General features: G+C 41.1%; 1 protein-coding gene across 3 annotated transcripts in view; it reads left to right on the top strand.

Annotated features, from left to right (window-relative positions):
- DNAJA3 (DnaJ heat shock protein family (Hsp40) member A3) overlaps nt 1-12,619 on the top strand; it is a 33,139-nt gene that overhangs the window by 1,492 nt on the left and 19,028 nt on the right. For all 3 annotated transcript variants that reach the window (XM_045820774.1, XM_045820773.1, XM_045820775.1), the window contains exons 2-5: nt 5,292-5,425; nt 10,040-10,123; nt 10,830-11,030; nt 12,032-12,184. In XM_045820774.1, coding sequence (XP_045676730.1) covers nt 5,292-5,425; nt 10,040-10,123; nt 10,830-11,030; nt 12,032-12,184 — 572 coding nt within the window. The remainder of the gene's footprint in view (nt 1-5,291; nt 5,426-10,039; nt 10,124-10,829; nt 11,031-12,031; nt 12,185-12,619) is intronic.

The raw sequence follows: 12,619 nt of genomic DNA, 5'->3' as shown, positions 1-12,619 counted from the left end.
TTTTTAATTAAAAATTTTTATTTATTTACACTTAGATACTTGTTTTTTGTATTATAAGGAAATTTTAGCATTTATTTTTTAACATTATGGTACAAGATATTTTATGTAACAAATAATTACAAAACACAAGAACAGATACAAGGTATTTCAGGGATTGCCCACGTATAATGTGCATCCTTATTTTCCCTCAAAAATTTGGGCAAAATGTGTGCATTACACATGACAAAATGCAGTATTTAATCCCTTTGAGCACTTAACTGAGATTTTATTCATTTGCAGGTATGTATTGAGGGCCTGCCATAATGCCAGTGGCTGTTCTAGGTACTGGGTGGGGAGCTGAGACTGGCCATGGTGTTAGTCAAGTGATCCCATTTTTAAATTGTTTCTGCCATCTGTATTTCCTCATGGATGGATCAGTATTCTGCCCAGGTTTCCTCAGAATTATTTGAAGTCATTCTGTTTCTCAGTATGAATAAAAGTGGCCATTTTTAGATTTTTGCCTAACATTTTCTAATGTTTAGCTAAATGTGTTCATTTTACATTTGTACAAGCTTGGGGAGCATTTTTGATAATTGTGTGTGTGTGAGGGAGACACACATGTGCAGACAAGCACTAAATACTGAGTCGTATGCAGCCATTACTGAGGAACTGCAGTCAGCTGTCCTTTTCTCCCAAGAGAGCCCATAACCAAGATGGTCATGTTTTTTTTTCAGGTGAGAGGTGGCATCCTTCAAGGTGCACTCTGATATCACATCTAAAGTCATCAGTTTAGCTCTCAAATATTGATCAGTGATCTCATCTCAAATCAAGTAGGTGACATAAAAACAACACTTTAAATTCAACTTTTCTCCTCAGTACAGAAAGAAGGTGGTTGTTTAAAATTGCTCTGGCCATTCTTGGAGTGGCTTGGAGGCTAATCCTATTCTGGATTATTCTAAAAAGGGCAAGACATGTTTTTATTGGTCATATTGGAAAATTTACCTAATAAATGAACTCTTTCTAATCATTGCTAGTCATCGCGAACTTGCCCTGGCTGGTGTACCTCAGTAGATTGAGTGCCAACCTGTGAACCAAAAGGTCACCTGTTCAATTCCCTGTCAGGGCACATACCTGGGTTGCAGGCCAGGTCCCTGGTTGGGGGTGTGCGAGAAGCAACAGATCAGTGTATCTCTCACACATCTATGTTTCTCTCCTTTTTTCTCCCTCTATTCCACTTTCTCTAAGAAATAAGATCTTTAAAAAAAGCCTTGAAACTTGTAGTAGTTAAAAGTGATTTATCTTTATTCCCATGCAGCTTTACACCGTTCTAACCCAAGTTCAAATTCTCTGCTTAAGACATTGGAGCTGCAGCTGCCAGAGCCGTTACCACTACCAGCTTCTTCCTGGATTGGAAGGGATGGGAAGGAGAGTCTGGAACAGGCCAGGGTAACTGCTCGTTCCTGAGTGAAGAGGGAGTTGATTACTAGAGCTTTCCTAGCTCTAGTGTTTTTCTCAAATCTGACCAAAGAAAGACAACAGTGGTCTCTTAGCCCCTACTGCTTCTACACTGTCTGCTTTTCATATTCCCAGAAGTCTATGGTGCAGCAACAGAAAACAAGTACCAAGAATACTGAAAGGATAGATTTTCTTCCTGGTTCTGATTTTAATCATTCTAACTATTCCTACTTATTCTGCTGTCTGATTACTCCTTCTCTTGCCCTTTTCAGCCATGTGCCTTATACCCTTTTGGCTTTTGTGCTCAGATTAACACTACTTAGTGTTTCAGCCCTCCTTGTTTGTTTTTTTGAGAGCTCTTTTTCATGCAAACCTGATCATTTACCTGTTTAATACTTGCAGTGGCTTCATATTGCCCTCAGGGTAAAATCTAGACTCTTAGCATAGGTCAAAGGCTCTTCTGTTTATTTCTAGGCCCCCTTAATGATCATTGTCTTTAACCACCCCTCTGCCATCACCCCAACCACCATATACAGGCTCCTGTGCATGCATGCATGCACGTGTCCATGTACAAACACAGAGTTGCTAGTTTAGTACCTGTAGTTCTAAGTGCACAGGAATGAAGCACTCCCTCTAAACCAAAGGTGACTATATGATTTAGCCACCAAACAGGGCACTTTTGAAAGTGAAAGGAATACTGTTACAAATAACACTAGGACAACTGCATAAATCTGGATGGATTTAAAACCCTCCTTAGTCAGGCTAATTTCTGCCATTTAACACAGGGGCCCTAGCAGACCTTCCCTGAACTTCTTAGACTGGGTTGCCAGTGGGGTGATTTTTACCCTCCATGGGATGTTAGGTAATGTCTGGAGAGGTTGTCAACTTGTGGGTGGGAGAAGGGGTGGGTAGTGCTACTGGTACTAGTTGGCCAGGGGTGCTGCAAAACATACTACAATACATACTAATACACCTAATATTAGTTTGCTAAGGCTGCCATAACAAAGTACTGTAAACTGGGTGGCTTAAACAACAAAAATTTATTTTCTTTTTTTTCCTCATTCTAGAGGCTACAAGTCCAAGGTCAGTATTTTGTCAGGATTGTTTCAAAGATCCTATTACCAAATACATTCACCTTCTGTGATGCTGGAGGTTAGGGCTTCAACTTAAGAATTTAGAGATGGGGCACACAATTCAGCCCATAACAATAGGACAGCTCCCACTCCCCTGCCCTGCACAAACCAATCCCATCTTCCACTGTGGGGAGGTTGAGAAACCCTGGTTAGGTAACCCTTTAGTGTGTATTCTCTGAATGTCTGTGTACACTAATAAATCTCATATACTGCCTTCCAGACTCCCCTGTGGGACTGCTGAACTTGAGGGCATTGGCCTTGACTCTTACTCATCTTGTATCTTAAGTGCCTAGTACAGTGTTAAGACCTTGAGTAAATGTTAAGTTCCAGGAGTTCAGTGCCATTGATTGGTTCACTGTCATATCCCCAGCATGAAGCCTAGTGCCTGGTAAGTGGTCAGTGAATATTTGTTGCATGGATTAATGGTAGTAAATATTTGTAAGTATTTGCTGAATGAATGAATAGTGAAATTGGAAGCTTCTCTACAGGCAAATATTTGACTCAGGAACCTGCAGCTGTCTCATGATCCTCATTCTTTTTCTTTTTTAAAGATTTTATTTGTTTTATTAGAGCAACAGGGAGGGAAGGAAAAAGAGAAGGAGAGAAACATTGATTGGTTGCCTCTTGCACACCCCCAACTGAGAACCTGGCCCACAATCTGGGCATGTGCCCTGACCTAGAATTCAACCTGCTACCTTTCAGTTTGCGAGACAATGCCCAACCCATTCTTTATCTTCTGCCTTAACTTGGCCACCTCTCCCTCCAAATATATCCTACCCTTTCTTCAGTGGTCACAGGATGGGTTGGGGGTTAGTAGGCAGCAGTTAAGATTGTAGAGCAGCTCCCCCAGCTTCACTTTGTGACCGAGTGAAGTTAGCACTCCACTTCATGCACAAAGGGCAATTGAGTAGATGTGTCTGTTGTCCTTTCCTCCTAGCTGCTGACAGCAGCAAGAGACCTGAAAGGAGGCAGGATATGTGGCCACCTGCCATGTGATTGGATTCCTTTCAGGTTGTCTGCTCTGTGGTAAACAGAGGTTCTGGTGCAGGGCCTTTTAATCTTGTGTGTCTATATATGTGTATTATTTTTAGCGGAGAGGGACAGTACTTTTATCGGATACTCTGAGAGATGTGTGACTTTAAAGACCAAGAACCATTTCATTAACACAGTGGTTCTCAAATGAGCATTGGATGTAATCACTTGGAAAGATTGTTACCTCCAAAGTTCCTGATTCAGGTCTGGGGTGGGACCTGAAAATTTGCAACAAGCTGATGCTGCTGGTCCAGGGACCACACTCAAAGCACCACCCTACCCTGTCAGCAGATATCCAAGGTTGCTTGATAGAGGGAAAGAACCTGGAGAGCATTAAAAGAGACAGAGTTTATGAAAATAGCTGGCATATGGTGAGTTCTCAGTGTTATGAAAGCTAAGTCTTATTTTATTTTATTTTTCATTTTAAGAGTATATTTATTAAATCTGGGGACAGTGAAACAAAGGAACGGCTTTAAGATAAAAGAAACAACAGGAGAGAGCAAGTCAGATAAAAGGAGGCCTTGGAAGTATGTGCAGAGGGTAAGCCCAGGATGACCTGCTGCTGCCCACTCTCCCCTGGTTGCAAGTGTAGGAGAAAGATGACAGAGATACAAGGAATGAATATGCTCTAGGGAAAGAACAATGTGGGTTCTTTGTTTTGAGGCTTTTTTCCTTTGGCCAGCCAGAATCCTAGGGGAGGGTCTTAATAGACTTTTCATTAGCTTTTTAGGTGTCCTTCAATATGTTGATAACAACAAAATATGCATATAGAGGGGTCAGGGGTTTTTTCCTGGTTATTTTTATTTTTTTGTTTATAGTGTAAGTTTTTATTGTTTTTTTTTCCCCATTACCATTTATCTCCCTACATCCTTTTCCACCTCCACCTCACCCCCTGCCACCACAGGGCTAAGTCCCTTTATTATTATTATTATTACTTTAGATTTTATTTATTTTTAGAGAGGGGAAGGGAGGGAGAAAGAGAGGGAGAGAAACATCAGTGTGTGGTTGCCCCTCATGCGCCCCCTACTCGGGACCTGGCCTACAACCCAGGCATGTGCCCTGACTGGGAATTGAACTGGTGACCCTTTGGTTTGCAGGCCAGCACACAATCCACTGAACTACACCAGCTAGGGCCCTTTTTATTATTATTTTTTAAAGATTTAATTAATTTATTTTTTAGAGAGAAGGGGAAGAGAGGGAGAAAGAAAGGGAGAGAAACATTTATGGGTTGCCTCTCACCTGCACCCTGACCAAGACTAAACCCACAACCCAGACATGTGCCCTGCCCAGGAGTTGAAGCAGCAACCTTTCACTTTGCAGGACAATGCCTAACCAACTGAGCCATACTGGTCAGGGTACTCAGTCCCTTTTTAGTCCTCTTCAGGTGCAGCCCTCATCTGGTATACTGATTTTTTTAGTGGTTTAATGAGGCTACTGCAGAGATAGTGTAACCCAGCAGGATCAGCCCACCCAGTTTTATACTGACATTGTTTTACATTCTTTTTATATGATAGCTTTAGCCATTTTTGAAGTGCAGTGAGTTTGGTCTCCCATGGGCTTGGAGGAGAACAGGCCCTTAAGTTGTGACCTATTTGCTCCTTCACAGGTATAACCTGGCTGATTGTTTATTCACAGTTTCCTATTGTTGAACATACTCCCAGAATGATTTTCTTTTCTTTTTTTCTTTTTTAGGAGTACAAAGTTACCCTTTTGTTTGTACTGCCTCCTTCCACACGAGCACCCCTTTGGCCAAAGAGGATTATTACCAGATATTAGGAGTGCCCCGAAATGCCAGCCAGAAAGAGATCAAGAAAGCCTATTACCAGGTCTGTATGGAAGCCAGATTTTAGAGACAAGATTGTAGAAGGAATACTATTGATCTAGTCTGACTCTGATCAGTGCAGTGCATATGCCTATACATACAGGATGGAGGCAGCTGACAGTATGGGATGACATGATAAAGGTGGGCTTTGTTGGACTGTATTTTTCAGTGTATGTTGCTGTGCCCATTAATGCTTCAGAAAAGAGGAGTCAGAACCAGAGATTAGAAAAACATTTTTCCTCAACTGTTTTTGTATTTAGATTTTTTCTGCACTGTCTGAATTAGTAGGCATGGTAGTTTAAGTTTTAGGTAGTTACTCTTTGCATTCAGATGAAAGTTTATGGACTTAGAATTATTTCTTCAATTAGCTCAGTAAGTGTGAAGTTCCTGTCATCATATCCCAGAATGTAGTAGAGCTAGTTACCTAGACCAATGGTTCCCAGATTTTTGCTCTGATCAACAAAATTAAAATTAAAATTAAAAATGGGGGCACCAGTGTAGGATTGCCAGCTTTTGTATTTTGCCTAATATAGGTGTTAAAAATAACAGATACAATCTATTAAAGTCATTGGTAAAAGAAACAACATCTAAACACCATAAAAATAGGAAAGCCATATTAGGATAAAGGAGATCTTTAAACTAAGTATGACTTAAATACATTAATTACCTTTGTGAAAAATTTACTATAAGATTTTTTTAATTTAAAAATAGTTTTTTTGTAGATGAGCAAAAACTTTGTCCAAGGCCAATATTTGTGAATCAAGTGCTGATCAAGACCAGACCTAAGAGCTTATGCCTCAGGCGTCTACTCTTTACCTCTTGCTTTTTTCAAAAAATGTACAGTTCACTGGTTTTTAGTATTTTTAGAGTTGTGGAATTATCATCACAATCAATTTCAGATCATTTCAACAACTCAAACAGACACCCATACCACAAACACTTAGACCCCATTCCCTCTTTGCTCTTACAGTTGTGAACCTGCTTTGTGTCTCTATGGATCTGTCTATTCTAGACACCTCATAGCAATAAAATCATACAACATAGGGCCTTTAGTGACTGTCTTCTTTTACTTTAACATGTTTTCAAGGCTCATCTGTGTTGTAGAATGTATCAGTACTTCATTTCTTTTAATGGTCATAATATCGCATTGCATGGATATGCTACATTTTATCCATTCATGAGTTGATGAATATTTGGTTTCCTTCTTCCCACTTTTTTCTGTTTTAAGTAGAGCTGCTGTGACCATCCATGTTAAGTTTTGTGTAGACCTATGTTTTCATTTCTCTTGGGTATGTACGTGCCCATAGGAGTAGAATTGTTGGGTCAAATGATAACTCTGTGTTTAACCTCTTGAGGAACTGCTAGCCTGTTTTCCAAAGCAGCTGCACCATTTTACATTTCCACCAGCAGTGTATGAGGCTTCCAATGTCTCTATATCCTGGCCAACACTGTTATGCTTTTTTGAGTCTAGCCACCCCAATGGGTGTGAAGTGGTGTCCCAGTATGTTTTTTTTTAAGATTTTATATATTATAGAGAGAGGGGAAAGGAGTGAGAAAGAGAGGGAGAGGAACATCATAATGTGTGGTCGTGTCTTGTGTGCCCCCCAGTGGGGGCCTTGCCCTCAAGGTAGGCCTGTACCCTGACTGGGAATCGAACCAACAACCCTTTGGTTTACAGGTTGTCACTCAGTCCACTGAGCCATGCCAGCCAGGGCTCCCAGTATGGTTTTTTATTTGCTTTTCCCTGGTGACTAATGGTGTTGACCATCTTTTTCATGTATTTATCAGCCATTTGTTGTAACTGTATTCAGATCCTTTGCCCATTTTTTTTTTTTAGTTAATCTTTTTGTCACTGGGTTGTAATGGAATGAGCAAAGGCATGGGGGAAGAAAGCAGAGATCCTGGCTTGAGAAGAGTGAATAGCATGTTCCCTTTGAAAAGGTAGAGGCTGCAGCCAAATTACTGGGGCATTTGAGGCCTTAGCAAGTGATAAGAGAATTATGAGGTGTGTCCAGAAGGTATCCAGCCATGTAATATGAAAAATAGAGACATTTGTTGAATAAGACACAAGATGCAAGAAACATTGTATATAGCACAGTGATGCCTCAGCCCCCTTCAAAGTAGGCAGCTTGGGACCTCACACAATTCTCCCAATCGCCATCAGCTGCCCATCATATTTTTGTGAATCTCATTGATGATCTGAAATGTCTTTCCTTTCAAAGGTGATTTTAGTTGTGGGAAAAGCCAGAAGTTGCAGGGCACCAAATCTGGACTGTAGGGGGACTGAATCACCTGGGTGATTTGATGCTTCGCCAAAAAACTCTGCATAAGACATGATGCATGAATGGATGTGCTGTAGTGATTAAGCTGCCAATCACCAGTTGCCCATAGCTTCAGCCTTCTGAGTCATTGGAATAGTTTCCGCAAAGGAGTGTTTTAGCTTAATGCAAAATTCGATGCATACTCGTTGTTCTACTCCACAGGTGGCAAACACAAGGCCCTCAGGTTGAATCCAGCCCTCCACCTCGTTTTATCTGTCCCAGCACCTTGTTTCTACCTGGCGGCAGCACCAAGCTCTTGCTTAACTGTTATGGAGTAGTTACTTTTATACAGTCCTAAAATTACATTCTGCCCTTTGAAGGCAACTGCAAGGTTGATGTGGACGCTGGTAAAAATGAGTTTGACACCTCTGCTCTACTCACTCAGTCATCTTGAATGTGAGGGCCACACAGTACACAAGCTCACTGACAGCATCTACTACCCCCACTGACTAGTACAGTGAAGTTGTCATTGCTCACACATGCACATTTCAATCCACTGTCCTTGGTTGCCAGGTTACATCGATGTTGCACAAACCATTCTTGCTATATTAACAATGGTTGGACTTTTTCCAGACAGACCTTGTAATTTAAAAGAAAATAGGGCCCTGGGTGGTGTGGCTCTGTGGCTTGAGTGCTGGCCAGCCAACCAAAGGGTCACTGGTTCGATTCCCAGTCAGGGCACATGCCTGGGTTGTGGGCCAGGTCCCCAGTAGGGGGCGTGTGAGAGGTAACCACACATTGATGTTTCTCTCCTTCTCTTTCTCCCTCTTTAAAAATGAATAAAATATTTTTTAAACTGTTTTCAGGGCTTTATTTTATTTTATTTTATTTTATTAAGATTTTATGTATTTATTTTTAGAGAGGGAAGGGAGGGAGGGAGAGAGAGACAGAGAGGAACATCAGTGTGCGGTTACTGGGGGTCATGGCCTGCAACCCAGGCATGTACCCTGACTGGGAATCGAACCTGCGACACTTTGGTTCGCAGCCCACGCTCAATCCACTGAGCTACGCTAGCCAGGGCCAAAATGAATAAAATATTTTTAAAAAATTAAAGCAGGGAACCATTCAAGCTTTTGGATATGAAAATAAAAAGATTAGGTAAAGCTGTGCACTTTAAACTAGAAATTCTTAAAGTTGCCTTAATGGAACAATTATTCAAGTCAGATCTTGATGAAGCTTTGTGTGTATTACATCATATAATTCTTATGGCAAGGGGCTTGGGAAGGTTATGACGCACATCCTAAGCTACACAGCTATTGTGTAGCATGTAAGACTAAAATACAGGTCTTTCAGACTGTAAAAGGCCTCTTCTCCATGTCCTAATCTCATGTTTCAGCATATCTTGTCTTGGAGTTTGGGACCAGCCAGTAAACAGACATAGCTTGTCTTGGCATTGGAACTAGCCTTGTCTTGTAGCCCACTATGATCTACTGGCCATGCTTGAGGTGACTGCCCCTGCTTCCCCCCACCCCTCCTGCCTTCAGGACTTAGCTCACAGGCTCTGGTGTGAGGACCAGCATCTCTAGAAGTAGATTAAACAGCTAACTGCTGGCAGTGCCAGAGCCAAAGGGCCTATCAAGTCACTGGCAGCTTTAGGATTCTGTTTCTGTGCACCTCCTTGCCCTCCCATAAAGGACCTGTGGTAACTCGCACTTGGAAGGCTCAGGAATTGCAGCAGACAGTGGTGAACACCTACAAAGCACACAGCACCTCTCAGCACAGCCAGAAGGTAGCCTTTGTTTTAGGGCTACTCAGCACACCTGTGTGCTCTGTACAGCCAAGTGAGATTTAGTTTTGTTTTTAATATTAAAATCTGTTTTGAATGGTGATATATTTCCCTTGTTCAGAATTCAAAAAGTACAAGTTAATTTCATTGTACAAAAAGTGCAATGGAAAGTCTTCCTCTTTTGCATTCATTTATATCCCTCCTATAGCAGTCAATGTTACCAGTTTATTGTATGTTCTTCTAAAAATAATTTAAATCTGTCCAGTTATTTTTTTCTTTTTCTACATAGATTAAAGTGTACTGGGTATGCTATTTTGCATCTTTCACAAAGATGCCCACGTTCTAAAGAATTACTTGTTATTTGTGGTAGAGATTTGTTGTGGTTGAAAAATGTGTGCATACCTCAATTTGAAGAGATGGTTTATTTTGAATGTCTTAAACCTTGTTTTAAGAATTTCTATTGTTTGTAAAGTCTTAGCTGCTATAAAGAAGGTGAAATTGTGACTAGTATTTGGGGTTCAGTTTTAGTAATCCTTTTGTGTTCATAGTAATTTACCATTTCCTCCCATAGCTTGCCAAGAAATATCACCCAGACACGAATAAGGATGATCCCAGAGCCAAGGAGAAGTTCTCCCAGCTGGCAGAAGCCTATGAGGTAACATGACCCACTGTTGTGTGTACTCGCTGTCATTCAGCTGCATGCATGTACCAGAGCATGCTGCACAGGCGACCTGACGTGTCATGAGGTCCAGTACGAAGGCTGTGTTCCCACACCAGATCCCCTTGTTGAAGAAAAAAAAGATTCCCAGGTCTCACACTAGATCTTACTTCTTGGAAACTCAATGGAAAACAGCGTTCAGTCTTTATTAACAGGGCTTGGACTTGTAGCCAGGTCTGGGAACATGTTATCTTAATCCACACCTATTTGATCAGCCCCTCCTACTTAGGGCATTGCTGTCTGGTGGGGATGGTGGGTCCCGTAAAAGTAGAAGACCAACACTGCCCTGGAGAAATTTAAAATGTAATCAGAGGCAGAGAACATACGTGAAACAGCTACTGAACAATTGGCCCTTCTTCCCGGACTTTGTCCCAAAGGGGTTCAGGATATATAGGGCATCATATATCTGCTCTGTGTGGGTACATTCTCCCAACACCACTTGACAGTGACATACTTTGTAGCTCTTTATTCTGAAGTATTTCTGTATTTTTTAAGAACAAGAACATTCTTTCCCATAGCTATAGTACAATTGTCAAAATCAGAACATTTAATGTTGATACATTCCCAGTATTTATACTTGGTGTCTGTGTCCTGGGGCCTTGGGAGACCCGTGAGTGCCTGACTGCTGTGCCTTTTGTGGAAGGTGCTGAGTGATGAAGTGAAGAGGAAGCAATATGACACCTATGGCTCTACTGGTTTTGATCCTGGGGCTGGTGGCTCTGGGCAGAGCTACTGGAAAGGAGGCCCCACTGTTGACCCAGAGGAGCTCTTCAGGAAGATCTTTGGGGAATTCTCTTCATCTTCTTTTGGAGATTTCCAGAGTGTATTCAGTCAGCCTCAGGAGGTGAGCTTATTTTGAAAAACCATTAGAATTTTAACTGCTAAACATGATGCAAACATTTTATCAACTTCTGTTTCTCAAAGAAAAAGGCAAAACAGCTTAAATGAAATGATCTGGTGGCAGCCATTTTGGTAAGAAATAATCCCCAAATTTGAAAAATCATATAGGTAATAATGTATATACATCCATTTTGACTTGAGTCTTACAGTTGCTTAACTAGGCAAAACATAAGGCTTTCAGAGTCCATTATTAGGGTGTATTTTATCTAGAGCTGCTACATCATTCCAGCAGAGCTCAGTCTAGTAGGGAGACATCCCAATCCTACTTTTTCCATATTTATGTCCTAGTAAGATCTTACCAGATTTGGAGAGAGAGGAATAATATTTATGATTTAAGTTATGATTGTGGATCATTTGAGCTCTTTGTAAGGACTGTATACAAGTATTATCTATGAATAGTTCATTGAAATACACATTTTTACTTAAATATTACTCTCAAAAATCATAAGGAGTAGGGCATAAACAGTTAAGCGAGTCCCACCTAGTCTTACTTGGCGAAGTAGAGGAAAGTAAAGCAGTTAAAAAGTAAAGTAACTAGGGAGGGAGGAGATAAATAGGCAGCAGAGAGGATTTTTTAGGGCAGTCAGAATACTCTATGATTTTATGATGAAGTATACATGTCATTATGCATTTGTGTAGACTCATAAAATGTGCAACACCAAGAGTGAACCCTAATGTAAATCGTGGGCTTTGGGTGATTATGATATGTCAGTGTAGGTTTATCCTCGATTAAAAAAAATGTGCCAGTCTGGTGAGTGATGATGATAGGAGAGGCTGTAAGTGGGTGGGGGCAGGAGATAGGTGGGAAATTCCTGTACCTCCCTCTCAATTTTGTTGTGAACCAGAACTGCTCTAAAAAATAAAATCTTTAAAGTAACTGCAAACTGCTGTCTAGTCCCTCCCCTACTTTAAGAAAAATAATAGGCCATCCCTTGGTTTCTTTAGTACATCATGGATTTGACATTCAATCAAGCTGCCAAGGGTGTCAACAAGGAGTTCACTGTGAACATCACTGATACCTGTGAGCGGTGTGACGGCAAAGGGAATGAGCCTGGCACCAAGGTGCAGCACTGCCACTATTGCGGCGGCTCCGGCATGGTAAGAACCTCAGTTAGAGCCACCCCTCCGCCACCTTCCTTCCTGCTTTCCCGGGGGACTCCCACCTTGTGCCCGCTCACACTTCCCCCTGCCATCCCTTATTTCTTTGCTTCTGTGGATATTTTTTAAGCAGTACCTAGGGCTTTGGGAATTCATAACTAGGTGGAACTATTTTATCTAGAATGTTTTGTATTTTTCCAGAAGTTGTCTTGGTCAACAATATAGACAGAGCAAGGAAACTTAGTTGCCTTTTGTAAAAATACTCTTTGGGATATTTTGGTAATTTGAAACCAACTAGAGGTTGTTGGAGGACACTTAGTTTGAAGTATAATCATTTTTCCTTTTGTTAACTTGGTGAATTAATTCAAAATTATACAACAGTATAAAGACTCACTCCCCTAGTCTTTTACCCACGTTCATTAATTAACATTTTGT

Source organism: Phyllostomus hastatus, unplaced genomic scaffold (assembly GCF_019186645.2).
Source record: "Phyllostomus hastatus isolate PE091 unplaced genomic scaffold, TTU_PhHast_1.1 phas_scaffold_442, whole genome shotgun sequence".
In the NCBI taxonomy this organism is placed as follows: Eukaryota; Metazoa; Chordata; class Mammalia; order Chiroptera; family Phyllostomidae; genus Phyllostomus; species Phyllostomus hastatus.
The sequence above is the reverse complement of the archived record's forward strand: the minus strand, read 5'-3'. Positions and strand labels throughout refer to the sequence as shown.